At 39.8% G+C, this 20,753-nt stretch overlaps 1 protein-coding gene across 5 annotated transcripts in view; it reads right to left on the reverse strand.

Moving 5' to 3' along the window:
- Positions 1 to 20,753, reverse strand: part of GALNT18 (polypeptide N-acetylgalactosaminyltransferase 18) — a 263,582-nt gene that overhangs the window by 218,877 nt on the left and 23,952 nt on the right. For 2 of the 5 annotated variants that reach the window (XM_037401735.1, XM_037401736.1), the window contains exons 1-2: positions 15,674 to 16,027; positions 15,266 to 15,531 (exon numbers count right to left, since the gene is read on the reverse strand). In XM_037401735.1, coding sequence (XP_037257632.1) covers positions 15,266 to 15,500 — 235 coding nt within the window. In that variant the 5' untranslated portion in view covers positions 15,501 to 15,531; positions 15,674 to 16,027. Of the gene's footprint in view, positions 1 to 15,265; positions 15,532 to 15,673; positions 16,028 to 20,753 lie in introns of those variants that run through there. The other 3 variants (XM_037401732.1, XM_037401733.1, XM_037401730.1) reach the window with 2 other exon arrangements.

The raw sequence follows: 20,753 nt of genomic DNA on the forward strand, positions 1-20,753 counted from the left end.
GGAGAACTCACAATCTGAAGGTAATCCTAAAGAAAGAAAGTATGTTGAAGAAGCAGAATTAACCTGAACACAAGTTTCACAGAAAGATAATTTATTAGAAGTTCACGCTATAGCAAGATCCTTGTCCCTTTCATAAGATTCTTCAACTGGAGCCTCCAGTACCACGGAGGAAATCTGCCACCACTTGCAAGGGTTAACTGTTATTTCTGGGTCCTTTTTTGGTTTGTGTTTTTGATAAAGTGGATGAAGTTGATAGAGAAAAATGAATTTTCATTCCCACTTATGCTATTTGCCATATAAGTGTTCACTGAAATTTGATGGATTACATAGTTTAACATACCTTTTCAGCAGCCACTTAGTGTTTTTTAAAAGATCTCTTTAATCTTTTTTCAAACAGACAGGCAGTATGAGAACTCCTACATGTTTGTAAGAGACATCCCATAGCTGAACTTACCTTTTCCTAACTGCTTTTACAGGTTCCCAAAGTCCACTAGCTGAAAACTCCTAACTTATCACAATACGGGTCCACAATGTTTAAAGAGTAGGGTTAATATAGAGGTGAAAATAACACTCCTAGAAAACAAAGACAGATATTAACAGAGTCTGGCAAAATAAATAAATTAAGAAGAAAAAAAAATGTCACCAAGCTCTCCACTAGGCCATAAGCGCATCCTGCCATATGGTACTGCTGCTGTCTTTTAAACAAATTTTCACCCAAATCCTAATGGTTTGACTACAACCTTGTTTGTATATTTCATATATATATATTGTAGCTTATAATTTGGTTTTGGATGTGCTAAAGCAAGCTGTAACGCAACACTGCTACACATGAGGTATCTTGAAAACAGATAGCCTGCACAGTGCTGGGAAAAGTTGTGTGGACGGAACACTACACTCAGGTCTCAATTTTCCTAAAATTAAATACTGTGATTGTTACTGTCATTTGTCCACTTAAGGAGAATATATGACTTCCCCTTAAGAATTTTTAACTGAAAGGTGTGAAATTAACGTGTGCAAGTTCATTCATTCATTCAGCCAGGGCCTTCTACTCCCAGCGTTACTCATACTGTTTGAGGTGGCTGCAGGTTCCGGACACTGCAGGAAGGAGGGGCTGTGCCAACAGCATTAAAGCTATGCCAGAGTTGTTGAATATCCCATCATTCTACCTCAAGAAGGCTAGTTCCCGTCTCTGCTTTCACTGTTCACTGGTGTAAACAGGAAATGACTCAAGCACTGTTTTTATACAGGTGTGCAGTTCAGTCAGAAGCAACACCCTACAGAAAGGAAACTTTTGTTTATCCCAAGAAGCAACAAAAATTTATGGTTTATTATGTTTAAATTTGAGCTTTGAGAAAATTATTCAGCTCCATACACTTCACGTACTGAACAAGGGCATGAGTACAACTTCATAAAATTGCCTCCCCCTTTCTTTTTTAATCTAAAAGACACAGCTACTCATTCTGATGAAACAAGTAAGATTTCTCTTGAGTTTGTTTTAAATTCCATGAAAAGAGTATTTTTTTTCCACCTTGTGTTGAATTGGCCCTTGTAGGTAAATTGCTTGAATAAACCCTGCTTCTTGGATGATAATTGAATGAGCTTGGGGAATTTTGCCAGTTCCAGGTGTCGAGAAGTTGGGAGAAAATAACATCTGTTCTCATCAAATAGCAGAAAGCCATATTCAAAGTCGCTCTTAATAAATCTGTAGCATGAATATTAAATAGACAGTAAAACAGATATATTTATTTTTTAAAAAAAAGGAAAATATGTGGGTTTTTTATTAGCTTAATGTAGCAAAGCTAAGCTGATACAGCCTACATTGTTAATTTATCATTTCTTTCTGCCATACTTTGCACTGTCACAATTTGTCATTGTGGCTAGAACTCTCATTCTCTGCACCATGCTCACTGTAAGAACAGCCAGACAATTACACGGCTACACACTGACATGCAAGAACAGCCTGGGTAGCTAGGTGCTAGCTAAGCACAAGTCTTAAAAATAGATAGAGAACGCACTGCTAAGTATTTACCATTGCCTGTAATTTGACACACTGTTTTACATAACCCCTTCAGTAATTACATTATCTTTTATACTTGTGGATACTTTGATTCTTCTTTCCCATCCCCTTCTTTAAGCTTCAGACGTGGTCACTTACATGGTGATATAAGAAAGATAACTCCCATAGTTGTGAGGCAAGTAAGAGCCACCCTTCTTGATCCCAACCTGGCCTATGGGTACCCAGGGCAGAAGTCTGAGGTGGCAGATAGGACAGAGAAAATAAGTTATTGCTTTTTATAAGGTTCTGGACAGATCATTCCGCTCACTTCCAAGCCCTGCAATACCGCAGGTGTATGACTTACTGCAGCATGGCAATGACAGCAATTTATGCGAGTCCAACAGAGGAAAGAACTTAGAGCAAGAACTTTGAGTACATTCACTGGTTGAGAACTCATTCCAGGCACCCTCTGTTATGTGGAAAGAATGTAATAAAAAAAAATAATTCAATATCTATCAATATCTTATTTTTTTTAATGTAAGGAAAAATCTCAGGATAGAACAGCCCCTACCAGGGCTTCCTTGTTCTCACTTTCACATAAAGACCTCATATCTTTTTAGTAGCAGGCAGGGTGCAAATGCAGTACCTGCATAAATGGCTTTATTATTTAAAGTTTGTCTTAAATGAACAGTGAAGATGATAATTTAATTGCTGGAGAAGCAAATGTCCAGAATTATCTTCCACTGAATCTGTGCCGAGCCACACACAGTATTTGGGTAATCCTTCTTCCTCGCTGTACCTTCTTTCCCTAGGACAGCTAATCGACTTTTTAATGGAAGCTAGATGGCACTCCTACCTGGCAAAACTAGCCACAAAAGCTAGGCTAAATGCACAAACTCTTTGTCTTAACCTGCCAAGAAACTTCTTCCCTATATCGTCCCAATACTGCAAACATACTGAGAGTTCTTTTTCACCTAAGCATGTTCTCAACTTCAGCATAGCCACTCACAGCCTAAAAGCTGCTCACACAGATAAAACCAAAGGGTAATCAGAAAGTCATTGCTGAGTATAACAAAGAATAACTAAAGAAAAATCACTCTCCATGATCATACCAGTCTTATATTTTCCACCTCATTATATTAACAAAACATGGGGATTACTCTGTAACCTACACTTGGGTCCACAGAGCTAGTGACCTGTGATCAGCATGTTTCACTGCTGGCAGCCATACAAAGAATACTGTGGCTGAACGGCTGATTACCCATCGATTCCTGTATAGCTGATACAGGTGGTAAAGACGCGGCCATATGGGACAGTGTTTGCAATGACACTTTTACACTATGTCATCTGGAACCTGTGTGCTTTTTTTGCCATGGTCAATGCCTCTTTCTCCACAGTATGAAGACAATACCAGTATTTGACCAGGTACTGCAAGCTCTTGCCAGATTATAACAGAAGATTTTGTTTTCTTCTTCAATCTCAGAACACAAATAGGAAGATTCTTCGAAATATATTTAGACTAACCTTTTTTTTAAAATTGTTAATTTTCAGGAATGTTGCCAATGCATTTTTTAGCAGATGGTTTGCTATTTAATGTCCCTAGGCAAGGCAGAAAAGCTTTAATCAATAGAATCAAAAGGAATGTTGAGAAATTATATGCCATTTTACAAAATCAAAGGCACTTCCTACATATTGTCATGCAGACAAAAACTTATTGACATGTAACTGCAAGAAACCAAAGAATGTTTCATGCATTATAACATGAAATTTTCTTTTACGTGTTTTCAAGCCTCCAGGCTTCCTCATAACAAGGGATTTTACTCTTTCACAAATTTTAAAGTTCTCCAACAGCAGCTTATTTCTTAATTATGGAAAAAGAATCCAGAGTTGAATGATTTAAAATCTACCCTCAAGAGCTACAAGTTGCAATGTAAAAAGCTTTACCTTTGCTTACTTCTTCAAATGAGAAATCAATAGTGTGGCTCCCTGTTCTCCCTACGACCCAGTATTCTACCTGCTTCTACAGAAGTCAGTCATCCTGAAAAGAATCTCCACTAATAAGTCAGGAAATGTGCAGGGTTCACTCTAGCCATAAGCTATTACTCATTTACTGCAGAGAGCACTAACAACTGTTTGAAAACCTGATTCTAACACACTTCAGGCAATACGTCTGTCCTTTGCATTTCCAGACTGCAGGGGTCTGTTCCTGTTGCCACCATACTGAGATATTGTGCAAACATGCTCCTATTTTCTCTAATAATGTTCTTGCTTCAGTGCTTGTATTACCATTTACAAACTCTTCTATGTCAGCCCGTATCAGGCAATAGTGAACACCCTTTCCACCTTCAAGATGAGACATATGGATCCTTAGCATAACCACTAAAAAAACATACATACATTTATAGAGAGATATTATTATAAAGAGAATATTTTTATATATTAAATATTTGTATATATATTTCCATATTCATTTGCATGCAATTTTTTTCTCAGTACTTAAATGAAAATAGAGTAGTAGAATTAGTACTATCAGGGTGCTTTTAAAGTTTTCACGTAAGAAAGACATAAGCTGTGCTGAAAAACTCATGCATGTTGCCAGAATTGCACTTCTATGAAGTATAACAATAAATCAATGAGATTAAAATGTTTCTATGCTAAAAGCATTCCTGTTACGATGCCTGCGTTTAGAGAAATGAAAGCTGCAAGTGGGAATGATCTATCCAAACATAAGTCTTCTGTCATCATTCTGCTACTGCTTTTTCTGGCCTTGCTAGTTTGACTGCATAAATTCACTAGTCTTCCCGGCATTATGTATAGCTTTATACATCCCTTTGGAACTTGTGGGGGCTTTTTTACTGTTGGTTTTCTTGGTTTGTGTCTAACTGTTTGAAATTAATTTTAAACTTACACAGCTTTACAACAATGTGAAAATATTAGCTAAACAAAGGCTTGAAATATCTCAATTACATCTAAGTTTAATGATGTCATAGTCCTTTATGGCCGACATCATGTTCTAAAGTCTAACTCTACTAACTCTACTGCCTCTTGAAAAACCAGAGGCATAAGAAAAACACATGTTTATAAATTTTCAAAACCAACAGCAGTACAGTTTTGGTGCCAAGACCAGTACCTTGCTTATGATATTCTGACTGTAATCAAGCCAAATATTTCTTACTTCATTAAAGATACTATATGTTTTAAAAGGTCTATATAAACTAAATAAATACATATGTCTTGCATTTTTGAATGCTAGATTTGGTTCATTTAACAAGCAAATATTTGTAATAGTCTATTACATGAAACTGGTTTTAAGAGCAACAAGAAAGTAAAAAGCTTTCAGAATAGAATCAGAAATGGTGCATCACTTCTTTCCACTCCATGGAAACTCAGTAACACTAGTTCCACCTGTTTCAGAAACACTAGTAGAAACTTGAGACTTTCCAGTCAATAACTGTAGTTTCATATTAACTAAAAAGGGATAAAACATTCAGGTATACTTCTGCAGCCTTTAGCTTTTCCTATACTTCTCTCCTCCCTGACTCTTCTCATCCTCCAAATAACTACACGTGAAGTGAACATGTCTTCTAATCAGAAATACCTTAAGAATTACAGCATACTACTCCCTCATCCTTCATCTGGGCAACTTAAAGTATTCCTGTTAGCACAAGTAGAAGAAGGAAATGCTGGCATCGTGTGATCATACAATATACAGCTGGTAAAATTATAAATACCTCAGAGGAAAAAAAAAAGAAAAAAAGAAATAGAACAAAGTTATTTTAAAAGCTATTCTGTGCTCTCTTCTGCAAGACCTATTTATTCTGTGCACAGAGAAATCCCAAAAGGTGTTTTCTCTAACCATAACTTTATTGCATTGATAATACTGTAATGGATGGGTACAGACTCACTGAGCCTGCTGTGCTGGAAAAGTTTATCTGACAGTTTTTCTTTCACCTACAGCATGCCAAACCTTCTTGCAAAACCTTTGGCAAGTCATGACTCGATGCAGAAAGAAAAGCTTCAAAGGAATTTGACTCCACCATGAAAGCAGGGACAGGTAATTCACTGCATTAATTGCACGATTCATGAAACATCTCTAGCTAGATCCAAATTACATACAGACAAGTAACACAGCCTAAAAATCTGTATCATCCCCCTAAAATGAAGCCTAGAATGACCATCTATTTATGAAGAAAAAAACAGAAACACTATCTCTTTTTCTTACATTCTTCAGAAAGCTGCTTATAGAAATCCTCTTTTCTCACAGATCACCTGTGACAGCTCTAATAAAAGGAAAATTCAAACATTCACATTTAAAATAAGGGGTTTCATTTAGGAGGAAGGAAATAGCAATACGAAAATACAATAGGATTTCTACACCCCCACTGACATTACTGACAAGGTCACTGAGACCATAAATTTTCAAGATACAGGCAGAGAATTTGGCAATTATGTGGTATTTAAGATACGCCAATTATAACATGCATGGATATCTAATTGCATACTTCAGAGCTCACATCAGTCTCTCATCCTTATCAGTGAAGCCAAGATCTACAGTGGGAGAACAGACATGGCTACTACACAACATGGTGACGGTTGCCTACTGCAGGATTCTCACAGTCTTTCTGGGCTGTTACTAATGGGAAAAGAGACCTTCTGTCTGATTCATCTGAGCAGCTCCAGCAATGAGTCAAAACTGCCACCAACAGTCTGTATAAATTTGCCCATATCATCCCTCTATATGCCTCTCCTCTGCCCAGCTCTGGCCAATGTTATCCATGGAGAAAAAAAAATCTCCAAGTCAAGGGTTCTGCTACACATTTCTACAGCACTGATCACAAGACAGCTGGGACTTCAGCTACCTGCACACAGTGTTATTGTCATAGAAATAATAAATTTTTAAAAACATAATTTAAATGAAGAATATACTAAGAATCCATTATGGACTTCAGAAGACACATTCTGGCATTTTAAAGGCATTTCAAAGTAGCAACTTGGAACTTCCATCTTCCTATTATAAAGAAATCAGAATATTCTCATTTGTTCATTTTCAAAGCCAAGTATAGAAGGTGCTGGAGAGCTGTAATAATTACAGTCATGGTTTTGGCTCCTAAAGATACCAGCCTTTGCCTCAGGAAACTCAGATATGGTGTTAAAAATAGCACCTTGGTTACAAAACATCAGTTGAGCAGAGGAAATTTACAAAGAAAATGGAAACAATGTTGTTACACAGAGAACATCCTGCATTGGACAACTGTAGTCAGATTTAATGGTAACAGCAGCATGGAGACAGAGCATTAAGTTTCTGGTTATCTGGCAATTTCAGTGACTACTCAGTGTATCTGTCCACATTGTCCCACCAAACAGCCTGTTTCTGAGCTACTTCTCAAGTCCCTAAAATAAAGGAGCCCAGAAGTTTTTGAAGAGGCTACAGAACACTGGAAGGCGAAGGGCAGCACAGAAAGATTCCTCCACAGATGATGGAAGTGCTATTGGACTCTCGTCATAATATGGCTTAGTGAACAAAATAAGGAAGACTATAACATTTTTAAATATTTATTTTTTAAAAGGGGGGGGGGGTTTAAAAGGAAAATAATATAGCAGACAGAGAAAAAAGAATTCATCTCAGGGGGCATGACAAGATCTGAAGTTAGTTTTCACTTCTGCATTAGACAAAAAAATAATTTCATTAAAGAAGTAGTTTTGCTAGTTGTGGACCAATAAATTACTTGACTTATAAAAAGCAGCTACACAACATCTACTCTGGACTCAGGGACAATCCCAAAACACCACAGCATGCTGCCCTAAGTCCAGCCTCCAATCTCCAGGCCAAGCATAGCTAACAACATAATCCCATGGCTGCAATAAATGAGGACAGCCATCAACCAGCTAATGCCCCATTACGTCCCTTGCCACAATCCATTCACTAAGAGCTGATAATCAAGTTCCTGGGCTGTTCTAATGGCAACCAAGGATTCCCCATCATCCTTGGGAAGGCAGCTAAGCCACCTTCACAACTGCCACCACTGTCTCAAGATCTGAGCCCAACATTCACTTTTTAAAATGACAGTAGATTTTCTTTATGTATCATGTCTTTAACATCCAGATAGGTAATACTAGCTTGCCTCATCATACTGCAGCTTATGCATCTTTCATAGTGTAATGTTGACACCAAGACCTTTCTGCTGAACACAGATTTAAACTAAACAGCTTCTGTGGCTGGTCCCAGGCAAGGGAGCAATGTTAGGTAGAGACATCAACCTATTGACTCTATGGACAATGGAGAAACCACACAGCCCATGCCAAGCTCTACAAGTGTTTGTAGTCTCCTTTTGTAATACAATGGAAAGAAAGCCCTGTATTTTGCACACATGCACTTGTAGGTCCAGATCCTGTACTACTGGCTGCAGAGCGCTAGACCCTTTCATCAGCACTCAGCTCATGCAAGAGAAAAAAATAAACTACCTCAGCCACAAACAAACACTGAGATGTGATTCTGGAGTTCTGTCCTGTTCCTTAAACACTGAGAGTATAACTAGCGTGTCGGAGCCACCTCTCAAAACGTGTACAGTAACACTCTTGCATATGTTTCAGAAATACAGACACTGTACCTTGTGTACACATACAGCCATCTTTTTCTCACCCAGTAAACAAAGAGATGTATCACATCATACGGTGGCCTCAGCACCAGGCTCCTCTAAGCAAAGGCTCTTTTGAGTTTTAGGCCTTGAGAGACGTCACACCTCCCACTGCTCTCTTTGCCTGCCCTTGTGTGCAGAACAGTTAATTGGCAGATCAAAATCAATCCCAGGCTATGGTATGCCCAAGTAGAAGAGTGTTTTTTACACTGGACTGCTAAGGCAGATATTGCCGTAAGAGAGTGTGATACTGGGACTGAGCTGATCTCACGTATAATACAGAATTTCCAGCAGCTATGCATAGGTCTTGCTTTATTCATGTGTATTTATTTTTTCACATGTATTTATCCATAGTTTGGTCATGTAGATAAGATCACTTGTTAATAACAAAATGGGCGTAACAGTCTAGCAGAAAGTCAAAAGACCTACGTTTGAATTTCTGCACAGCTGAAGGCTGCTTGTGTCAATCAGAGCAACATTTTCCAAAGTGACACCTAGCCAGCATAAATGAAGCACTGAGCTGATTCCAGAACCTTAAGCAGAATAGCTGTCTCCATCTCCACACAGCCATAAATCATCCGCTCAAAGATTGTAGTATGCAATCCACTCTTCCCAATGAAGCTGGGCCATTATGCAGAGATAAAAAACGTCAACAAAAATGAACTTTTTCAGAGAGAAAAGGCAAAATTCTCTAGTTTCACAATAAGAGAACTTGTGGAGGGCAGAGAAGTCAGTTTCCAGCCTCTGCTCCCAATTCATTTTTTAACCTTTCATTGAAGACTTTCATGTGAACTACAGAAATTGTCTAGACTGAAGGAAACAGATTCCAGGTCAATCCCCTTTCCGATTACAAAGCTACCACTCGTCATCACTTTGTAGCCAAATAAAACTTCTCTTGTTTCTGGCTCAAAAGACACAATCTCAAAAAAAAAAAAAAAAAAAAAAAAAAAAAAAAGCAACTGGCATGCTATTCCCATTGTATAAAACTGAAGAATTCATAGAGCAATCTAGTTGACAATCAAGAAGACAAGAGAACTCACTCTGAAAAAACAACTTTAATATTAAAAGAATCATTAAATCTCCAGTAATAAAATACAGTTACTTCAATAAAGCCAGATTACTAGTCCCCAGTTTCGGTCACTGCATCCTAACCATAGCAAAATACATCCTTGGTGGAAGAGCCACCAAGAAAGACTATAATTAGAAAAGAACTAAAGATATTAAAACCATGAGAAATAGTAATAATGTTACCAAGTTGTGGTCAACATAAGCAACATCATTAAGTCTTCAGTACATGGCCCTTGAAATACCTGCACCTCCAGCAATGCTTGCAAATTTACAGCAATTTAAGTCTTCCAGCTGAAATCACTATATTAAGGTTCTCTTTAAGGCACCCATTCCTAAGCATGGAAGAACATGACAGTTAAATTCAAATTAATCTGTACCGACATGCAACAATCTAGAGTGACTTCAGAAGTCACAGCCTAAGGAGAAAAAATAATGGGATTAATCCTGCATGTCTTACATATCCAAGTAGTTCCTTCTCTTACAATTAGTCACATTGGGACAGCAGGTCTCTCTGCTTCTACAGAGACTGTAAATATAGTGCCCTCTGTAGCAGAGCAAGAGCTGTGTTCCCAGGACTACTGTCTACTGCTGATGTGTTTCTCAGTAGAATAAATACACTGCAGTGAGTGATAAACATGCGTAATTGCTTTTGAGCTTTAGGGAAATAAGCTGGGGGGGGTAACAATTAATCGTTCCCAAAAGGAAAGTAACGCAAGTCTGATACACGGTGAAGTGCCCATGCAAATCCTAGGGAGCTTGACTTTAATGAACCCAAGCTGTCTAGCCATCTAGATGGCTGCAAAGGATAGCCATCACAAACCAGAGGTTTATATACCAACATTTTTCCTCATGTTTGAGATCAAGAAGTAAATAAAGGGTAGATATCAAAACCAGAATTTACTTACCCAAACCTTTAGATGGCTAAAATTAAGAATCTGGGTTGACTTTTCTCCCAAACCTCAAAATATGCAACTTCTGAAAGCAAGTTGTTCCACCCTAACACCTGTACACGAACCAGGGAATTTATCTCACACTGGAGATCTCTCTCTTCCCCAGCTAAACCACAGAGGGTGACTGCATATCCAGCTATGGGATAGCTAACATTAGCTGAAGTAAATCCACAGAGCAAATCATTCTAAGCAGCAGGCTGAGAGATAACACATACATTTCCCTTCTTACAAATTTTACCAAATAAGTCCACACAGTGCTTGACATTCCATTTATAACAGATGCAAGAGCTTGCAAAGATGAGCAACCAAAAACCTAGTACAACACAGATGTCTTAGTAATCATCCATTGATCTTAACCAGGAATCCAATTCATCCAGAAACAAACTGTGTGTTTTCAAATTTAACTCAGATCTACTCTATTTATTAACTGCATGTAATTTATTAGAACTAGGAAGTTAACATGACATTGCATAATACAACAAACAGGATGGTACACATGAGGTGTTTTAAGTGATATCAGCTTAACCATTGCATAGCTTTTCAAGAAACAGGTTAAACTCACCACCTACGATGGCCTAAAGCTAGGCTGCAGAAAAAAATAAATTGCTCCCTTATGGCTAGCGTTTTTTGACTTGTCATTGTTACAAACTAAGTATCTGATTATAAGCAGCCTGCCTGTTCATGTGCGCTTCAAACTGCACATGCAACTTAGGGCAGTTTTTTAGTGACAGAGCCAATGCATGATGCCTTATTAAGATGAACAAGGTGTTGTGATCTGTCTGGAGCACTCTTGTATTGATTTTAATAAAATGAGAGTGTGGGGTTGGTTTTTTTTGAACCAGTATGTTTCTTGTGAGCTCAACATAACATACTATTTTCAAATGAAATTGAGAAAAACTGATTTCGAATTCTAGGTTGGAACCACAGATATTTCATTTTACACGATATTCATTAACCTTAGTCCTTTAAGGTATTCTTTCTGGTAAAAAAGCTCAACAGAACTAGATTATACATGTGCCACACACCTTTGGTAGACATAAAAAAAGACTGCACTTTGCATAAAACTATCCATCTGCTCTTTTCCTTGGTTTCTTTCACACACATCAAAACACACACATAAAACTAATCTCAAAAAAATATACCACCTTGTTGGCAAACTCAAAAGGAACTGGAAACTGAGTTTCTCAGTAGATATGTTCTCAGAGCATAAAACATAGGGGAGTGGGTGGGAGAGAAGAATCTCTGTAGTACTAGCAAGGTAGCATTCAAATATAATTAACACCAAATCACCACCACGCACTGCCACAGAAAAGCATGCAGGTTGTTATCATCATTGTAAAAAGGTAAAATGATTTGACCAAAACTATCTTGTAAACTGTGGCAGGCCATAAGCCAAGAATTCATGATTTCCAGGCTTGAGCTCAAGTTCCAGCATCATGCCTCCACTCCACCAAATATTTCTTCCTGGGGTCCATATTGCCCAACTAGACTGCAGTGCTGCCAGTCCTGCCCCAAAGTGTCCTACCACAGAAGTCAGTATACAGATGCATGACTCTTGTGCAGCACACCCATAGGCTACACAACACATATTGAGGAAAGAAGGAAGCAGAGAAGAACCACACAGGCAGAGCAGACATACATGCTCTTACTCCATTTCTAGCATCCAGCGAAAGTGTGCAGAGAAATTATTATCCTTCAACGTTTGCAGAAGCAGCATGAATACACAGCAGTGTAAGATGTGCAATATGGCAGGTACATATATGTGCATTCAAACTTTTCTATTCTTAGCCGATATTGTACCAATATTTCCCTTTCCATACTGTTCTTTCCAAACATGAGACATGCATACTTTCATTGTCTCTAAAGTTCTCATATCTGAAAATCTCTTTTCACTCTGATACTTTTCTTCCCATGAACATATCTAAAAATACATACTTTAAAAAGTGTTTTATATGAGGGCACCTTTTACTCCTTCTCATTTCCAGGACACTTGATAAAATATTACAAGACTGCAATTTATATGCTAAAAGAATTCCCAGATGGCATCTAACTAAACAATTCAATCAGAAAACAAATTAAAATGAAATATTACCGTAACCCCATGTGTAAAATGTGGCAGTTAAAGCTCTCTGGTATTTGCAGGATATCCTACAGAATGCAATTCTATTACCCATGCTAATTTCATGCCTGCGCAGCACTGGAGAACATCTGAGCTATTAACACCTCTCTCCAACATAAAACTAGAAGTGGTCCAAGGAAGAGTTTAACAACAAACTACAGATAACCCCTATAACCTTGTCCAGAGCCATTATGGCAGCTGACCCAATTTATGGCAATGAATCTCACACTTATTTCTTAAAACTGACCTTCAAGCTCATCCCAAACCCAGTAAAGCTTGGGATATTCCTTCCAATGACTTCAGTGAGTTTTGCACCATGACCCAGAACTCACAACATTTCACAGTGCTAAGCACAGTCTGATTAAAATAACATCTTATTCTGCAATATCTGCCACAGGAATTCTTTGTGAACCCCAGTTATTATGATATGGCAAGTAAAGCATAGAAAATCCACTTAGGGATAATGGTCTGTGCCTTTTATTTCATTTATTTATTTACCTTAAAGAGTAAGTGGTTTCAATAAGGTATGAAAACTTTGTAAACTTTATTTTTCCCCCCCTTAATATATTTTAGTATTTATTGCCAAACTATTCACTCAAGTATTTTTAGAAGATTCTTTTTAACTTTCACACAATGTTATTTAAAGAAAATATCTTCTGGTTTGGTTCATGCATAGTCACAAAAAGTCACAAAAAAAGTTTATGCTCTACGCCATGCTACAGTCTCCCCTGATTTAAGTATATCTTTTCTCTACTGCCCTGAGAAGAACCACCGACCAAAAAACAGGCCAATATGGACATTGTTATTTTCCTTGAAAAGAAGTAAGAGCATCTGAGCTTCACAACAACAAACCTGAAGGAGTTATGCTCCAAATTCATATGGAAAGCCAATTAATTTCACATATCTAACTCCTAAGAGCGCCTTGTGGAAAATCCCTGCCTTCATACATGCTTCCACAGTGCACTCCACTGGCACACAGACAAGAATATATTTTCTTTTCAAAATCCATTTCAGGAATCAAGAGAAATTTAGGGACTCCATAAGAGAACCTAAAACTTGAAGGAGCTGCTGTAACTCATCCTTCAGGAAAAAAAACAGTAGTATTTCACTGATCTACTCAAGATGACAAGACTATCTAAGAAACGAAGGCATACACAAACTGAACGGTGATACATCATATTTAAAAAATTATTAATACAAGTCATAGAAAAATAGCTGGGCTTTGATAGTGCTGCAAATTTATAAGCACTGACAAGCAGGGGAAGCCCAATTCACACAGGATTAGCCACCCCGCCTGCTCCAAATGTCTTCATGTTCCCAGAAGCCCAGCTGGCAAAAGCTGCATGGAAGCAAGTGAGATTTTTTGCACTGATAGGCATCCTTTGCCAGATAGCTTGCTCTCCCTTTTCAGATTCAGGAGAAACTAGATTTGGGATTTGAACACTCAGTAGAGGTTACATAGAAAGCAGGAAAAGATGGTCCCTGTAGATTTGGTAAGAGCTCTCACCTACCCCCACCCCCAGCCTCCTTACTATCCAACCCACTTTAGCAGACTGTGGGAATGACTGTATGATGCCATGCAGATGATGAAAATACAAAGGAAGACACTAAAGATCACCCAGCAAAGCAAAGTCATGTGAAATCCCAAACTCCCAGGAAACAATCATATTCTTCCTCTCCGTTTGCTCACTTCAACCCTTCTCCTAGAGCTCCCATCAAAAACAGATCAAATTAAAAAAGCATTACACAAATGAGAGATTGCCCCAGTTATAATCCCAAGTGGCTCCCAGCATTATAGCAGCACTAAGGGAAAACCTTCAGCACACCCGGACACACACAGACTCTCAGCACAGATTAACGGAGTCAGGTTTACAGGGGGAGGAGAACGAAAAATCCCCTCGCAGCAACCCATTTTGGAAAAGAAAAACAACAAATACAAAACAATGTCGATAACAGCAAGAGGGAAAGAGGCTCCCGTGCCCTTCGCGCCGAGCCCTCCCCGCGGACCCCTACTTCAGCAAGGCACAAACAGGCACGGAGCTGAGGTCAGGTTTATTACAGCACCAGGCCGAGCCCAGCCCGGCGCGGCTGCCGCCGCTGCCCAGCGCCCGGCTGCCCGGGCCGAGCCGCCCCGGCGCCCTCCGCCGCGCCCCGCCGCCCACGGCCGGCTCCCCGCGGCATGGGGGCGACTTCCCGCAGCCAGCGGCCCCGGCACGCCGCCCCGCGGGAGGGAGGGGAGCGGGGCAGGGCCCCCCCACGCCGCCCGCCTCCGCCGCTCCTCTCGCCAGGCGCCGGGAGGGGACCGCCGGGGACTCCCACACGCACCGCAGCCTCCGCTTAGCCCCCGGCTCTTCCGGGCTGAGGAATGGCTCTCCCCGGTCGCGACAGAAATGTCACACACACACACACACCAAACGCGGCGGGAGGGGATGGAGACCGCACACGGCAATCGGCGGGGCGCGGTGAGGAGGGAAGGCAAGCGGGGATAAGGTGGTACCTTGGATGTGCTGCTTGATGACATTTTCCAAATGGTCCAGTCTTTCTATAATCCTTAAAGTGTCCCCTTTGTCTTCCTCTAACTTTTTTTCAGAGATCGGCTCCTGCACTTTCACATAAACACTGGCAATGTAGTTGGTGACCCAGCCCACGTACAGCAGGCAGACGATGTTAGTCATTCCACTCAAAATCACGCAAGTGGACACTAAAGTTTTGGTTTTCCTGGTGCACACCATCCTGAGATCCCTCCATATAGCTCCAAAAATCCTGTGATCCAAAAAAACAAAAATCAACTGCGATGAAAATAAATCCGTTCCCCCCTTTCCCCGAAACGGAGACCACTCCGAAGTCAGTAAATTTCCATGCAAAAAGTTCTCTAATCCACAGAATAAAAATATTTGTCGCCTACCTAGAAGGAGAGGTGGGGGTGGGGAGGGCTGATAATTAAGAATCCTGGATTTTAGTACATTAAAATAGCTGAAACTTTGCGATAGCAGTGCCGGCAGCAGCCCGGCAAGGCGTGCCAGCCGCCCGGCTGCCCGCTGCTTTTAGGCGCCGCCTCCTGCCACGGGCATCAAGGACGCGAGCAGCCCAGTGCCCAAGTGTTGCAAACTTTGTTCCCTCCGCCGCCGCTTCCCATCGCAACCGGCCACAGCTCCAGAATCAGACCCCGGGAGCAGCCTGCCGAAGAGCGGGGCTTGCTCGGCCGCCGATTGACAGCCCCCTCCTCCAATAAAGCGCCTGCTCTGGCACGGAGGTTACTGCCATCACCGTATGGCCGACGGGGAGCCGCGCGGGGCGGGGTTACGGCGGGGCCCACCTGCTCCCCGCACACACACGGGCGCCGGGGCCCCTCCGCCGTGCTGGGAGGGCGGGGACGGCGGCCTCCGTGCTATTTCTGTAGCTGGCTGCAAAGGATTTCCAGCCTACACAGGAAGAAGCAGCAGCAGCAGCCAGTTCCCCTTTGCTGCTAGGTGAACGCTTGGCTGGAGGGAGCAGCCGGTATCATCAAGATAGATGCTCACACGGACAGTCATCCATTTGCCTGGAGGGGTGAAACCGGAGACGTGCCTCTGGCTCTTCGGAGCTATCGGTTCCACAGCTCCAGATACAGCGACCACCCACTATTAGAGTATGTTTGTCTTTCAGCCTGCTGGCGTGCCCCCCTCCCCGAGGAGGTTGTATTCTTAATAGCTTAACTGATGCTTGCACCCACACCAGCAAGCTCCCCAATATCCATCCATCCCTCTCCTCCACTTCCACAGCCGTACGCTCCGTCAGAGCACACCCCGCCAGTGTCAGGGGCAGTATCGGTAACTCACAACCTAGTTCAGTACATCCATGCTGCTTTCCTCTCTTCACCTCAATTTTACGTACACTTTTGGAAACACACTAACAAGGCAAACTCCTCTCAATATGAAGCCATATTGATTTGAGAGAAGGCACACAATAAATTAAACTCTTCCACTCCTATTAGACAGGGACTTTCGTACTAAATAAGGTAATTTTACTTTGATAGTCTTAAGACAGAAATCTAACATTAGCATGACCAGTATTAGGAGCAATGAGGCACCCGTTAATTAACATACTTAAATTAAGTACTTATCCATTGAAAGCAAGTAGTAACAAATGTTGTGGACCATACCATAGTATGTAGCCACCCTCCACAACTGACCATTACACTGGGGTTATCCTGTGTGTGCAGAAAGCACAGCAGATACCAGGACCTACTGCTCTGAAGCAAACACATATGAGCATTCAAACCCTGTGATACCTTGAACGTACATTTAAATATATTAAAAGAAATACAAGTAGATTATTTGTCTTAGGGTTTGGGGGTGTTATTTTTAAATTAATTATAAGCAAGACCCAGTATTCAAGACAAAAGGCAGGCAACTGTCCTTTCCATCAGTTGATACCACATAGAAACAGTAAAAACTGCAGATACTCAAACACTTACAAAACCAACACCAATAGAAGTGGCAGTAAACTCTGCCAATGAAGCTCAAAAAAAACCCTGCCTCCTTAGTCTTCTAAGCCTCTCCGACAATTCACTGACATTTCAGTCAAACTGTAACCATTTCCCTAGCGATAACGCTAAAGGAGGCTATCCCGAGAGAACTCATTTGGAAATTAGAAAATATAAAACAAAGTATTTGAATGGAAAAAAAGAGTATACAGTTATGTTTTAAGAAAAATAAATATTTTTAGTAATACAGGGAAGTTTGCTCAACAAACCAGTCAATAAACAATTTCAAGCTTTATAAAAGACAAAATATTGACAGAATACACCAGTACAGCTCCATCACAACAGTCAATTATCCTGCTTGGCCCGCAATGAACGTTTGTCTACAGCACCATTTATTTCCTATCTTTTTACTGAAGTGTTACAGCTTTGCATGTGGTAGCAACTGACAGCACTAAGTATGTATTGCTGAAGTCTTTAATGATAGTGTTATCCAGACTTGCTTTAATCTTTGTAAACTCTGCCTGTAGTCACAAAATACAATTCTTCAGCCCAGGCAATTTAGGCAAAATCCAGGACTTAGCCTTAGACTTCTTGATTTAAAGCAAAACTTATCTGAAATCAATCCAGATAAGAGATGAGTAACAACCATTAATAAGTCATATTGTCCATAGAAGTTTATAAAATATTAACAAACAACTAACTGCTTTTATAAACAAATATGAACAGTACTTGTTACTAATGACTGTCAGTACATCTGTAAGTGATATAAAGGTTTGAAAAAAAGATGGCTAATGTGCCTCAGGCCTAATGGGTTGCTTATAACAGCACATAATTGATTAACTTTTTTTTTTTTACAGTAACTATTAATAGTTCATTAGATCTTTGCTCCCAACAGTTTTCTGATCATGTTTAAAATAAAATTTCATTTATAACTAGAATCTCCTACTACCAAAGCTACACTCCTCAACAGTAGAACAGTAATTCCCTGTCTCTTCATCTAAGCCTTGATTTTACTGAAGCTAGTGTTAAAACTCTGACTTCACAGTAAAAACCCCAGATGCTTTAATACATGAAAAATAAACTTGCTTTCTTGTCTCTGGTAACAATATTCTAGACTGATCCCCTTTAGAAGTCTTCTTGTACAAGTTTATACAAAGTTAGAGGTATTCAAGTTTATGCTGTTTAGAAATTGGTTGGTTTTGTCACATTGATTTATTGTATAATACTATAACCCAGATGAGACCCCTTTGTGCAAGGTATTATACAAATACATAAGCAGTCCACTTTTAAAATTTAATTGGAACAAAACAGGAAAAGGAACAACAGAACAGAAATACCGCCAGCCTCACATTAAAGTCAGGGAGAAAATTAAGTGATAACATTCCTAAATGGTTATTTTTTTGAATACTTAAATTACAGGGGAGTACAAGATCTATGATATTTGTTCTCTTAAATCACAGTGCTGTTTTTGAAAGTTCTACTTCAGGCAGTTAAGCTTAAGGCACTACAATCTACTGCATGGGTCATTAAAATAAGTGTCCGATTTTATACTTGTGCTGATACTGATCTGCTGTGTCATGCTATGCAAATTATTTCACTTGTTTCACTCTAGATAACGGAAAAAATAATTTCTTAACATTTGTATGTATCACAGGCTTCAATATGGATTGCTCCCAACTACATTACTGTAATAAGACATTATATCAACCAGTGCTGAGGAAATATTAACCTCATAACCTAGTAAATACCACTGCCACTTATCTTGCACTAAAATGTCCCATAAGGAAAGTAATTCAATTAGTATTTCTTACCTATCATTAAGGTTTAGGGAATGGAAATAATCAAAAGAAAGATGTGTGTAAGAACTACATTATTATTGGTGCATTTTGATGCAGGCTAAAATATATTTTAATAGTAAGAGGGTCCTTCAAGAAAGCAGTAGCAAAACATCAGAACCGACAGTATTTACACGCCATTTTACAAGAACAGGTTTCTTACACCTGGTTAGAAATCAATGGAAAAACTTAACTTTTTAACATTTTTGATTGCATTCTAGTCAGATTCTTAGCTGAAATCCTAGTAGTTGTGAGGGTATGATCTTCATTATTATCTAGTACAAGTAGATTTTCTTCTATTATTCCTTCCCTGTCACCCACAATGATCACATTTTTTGTTTGGAAATTCCAAAGGCACTCAAAAGCAACGCAGCATTTTATATTGTGGGAAGAGACGGCCAAATACATGTAGAAAAATCTGCATTACCCTGAATAGGTAATTATTTTTGAAGCTCTGATGTCTGGGTCTGCATACACATGAATCAAAAACTATCTGTCTCTTGAGCAGAGATTATCCCTTCTGCAGATAAGCTCTTCCCAACAGTTCAAGTTATGAAGCTGTTTTTTTAGCTCCCCCAAAGAGGCAGCTTTCTGTATTTTGAGATAAAAGTCATGAGCTCAGTTCCCAGGAAAGCAATCTGATGACCTTTGGTATCTATTGTCCCTAATCATCTCCTCTCACTAAATTTAAACAAACCTCAAAACTTTTACTAAATCATAAGGCATATGCAGATATTGCAGAGATACCTTTCCATATTCTGGAGCTGGGTTTTGTAGCAGGGATTTGTTATATGGATGTTGTAGATTATGAACATTAACTGAATGCATAAAAAAAGGCGGTTGGGAGGAAAAAAAGGCTTATGAAATGAAAAGTGGAGTGGAGGAAGACAAGAGAAAACTAAAATTGCTTTTTCACTGTTATGCTGGGATACATTATCATAATCCTCACTCCTCTGGTGTTCTCTCTCTTCCCCACTGCACTTTAACTCTCTCGTGTGCCTTCTTTGGGTCCACATTTGCTCTCTTCCTTTCCTATTATTCCCTGTCATCTTTCCCATCTCTTTAAAAATAACCACTTTTAAGTTTACACTAGTTGTGCTACACATCACCCTTTGTGACATTTTTATGAACCATCAGTTCCTTTAGGTTACGCAGGACTCCTCACTTTTCACTGCTTGGCAAAGACTGCTCAGCAAAGCATCAGCTACAGCAACATTCAGCCCCATATTATCATACTGCAGTCTCCTAAGGAGGAAAGGTAACGCGGTGCCCAACTCCCAGACATTCAATGGCATTCAGATAGCTAACATCCATGAAGCATCATTTCGAAATCATTCACCTAGCATTGAAAGGAAGAAATTAAACAGCATAGACGCTACAGAAACAAGAAAGAGAGCGTGTACTATTTCAAGTTGAAAACTGAACTGGATCTTGTCTTCTGCACTGAGCTGTCACTGCGTAAGGCAATGAGAAGACACCTCATGCAAAGGGAACAGAACAAAGCTAACAGAAACATTAAAACATCTAATGGAACCTATGTACAGAAGCAACCTGCAAGAGATAGGGGCACATGGGTGCATGTTGTCTTCTTCATCATCAGATTCATGCCTTAGAAAACATCTTCCATCCCCCTTATACAGTTGCTGTAAAATTTATGTCTGTCTCATTTCCAGATGGCATTTTCC

Source organism: Falco rusticolus, chromosome 10 (assembly GCF_015220075.1).
Source record: "Falco rusticolus isolate bFalRus1 chromosome 10, bFalRus1.pri, whole genome shotgun sequence".
NCBI classification, from domain to species: Eukaryota; Metazoa; Chordata; class Aves; order Falconiformes; family Falconidae; genus Falco; species Falco rusticolus.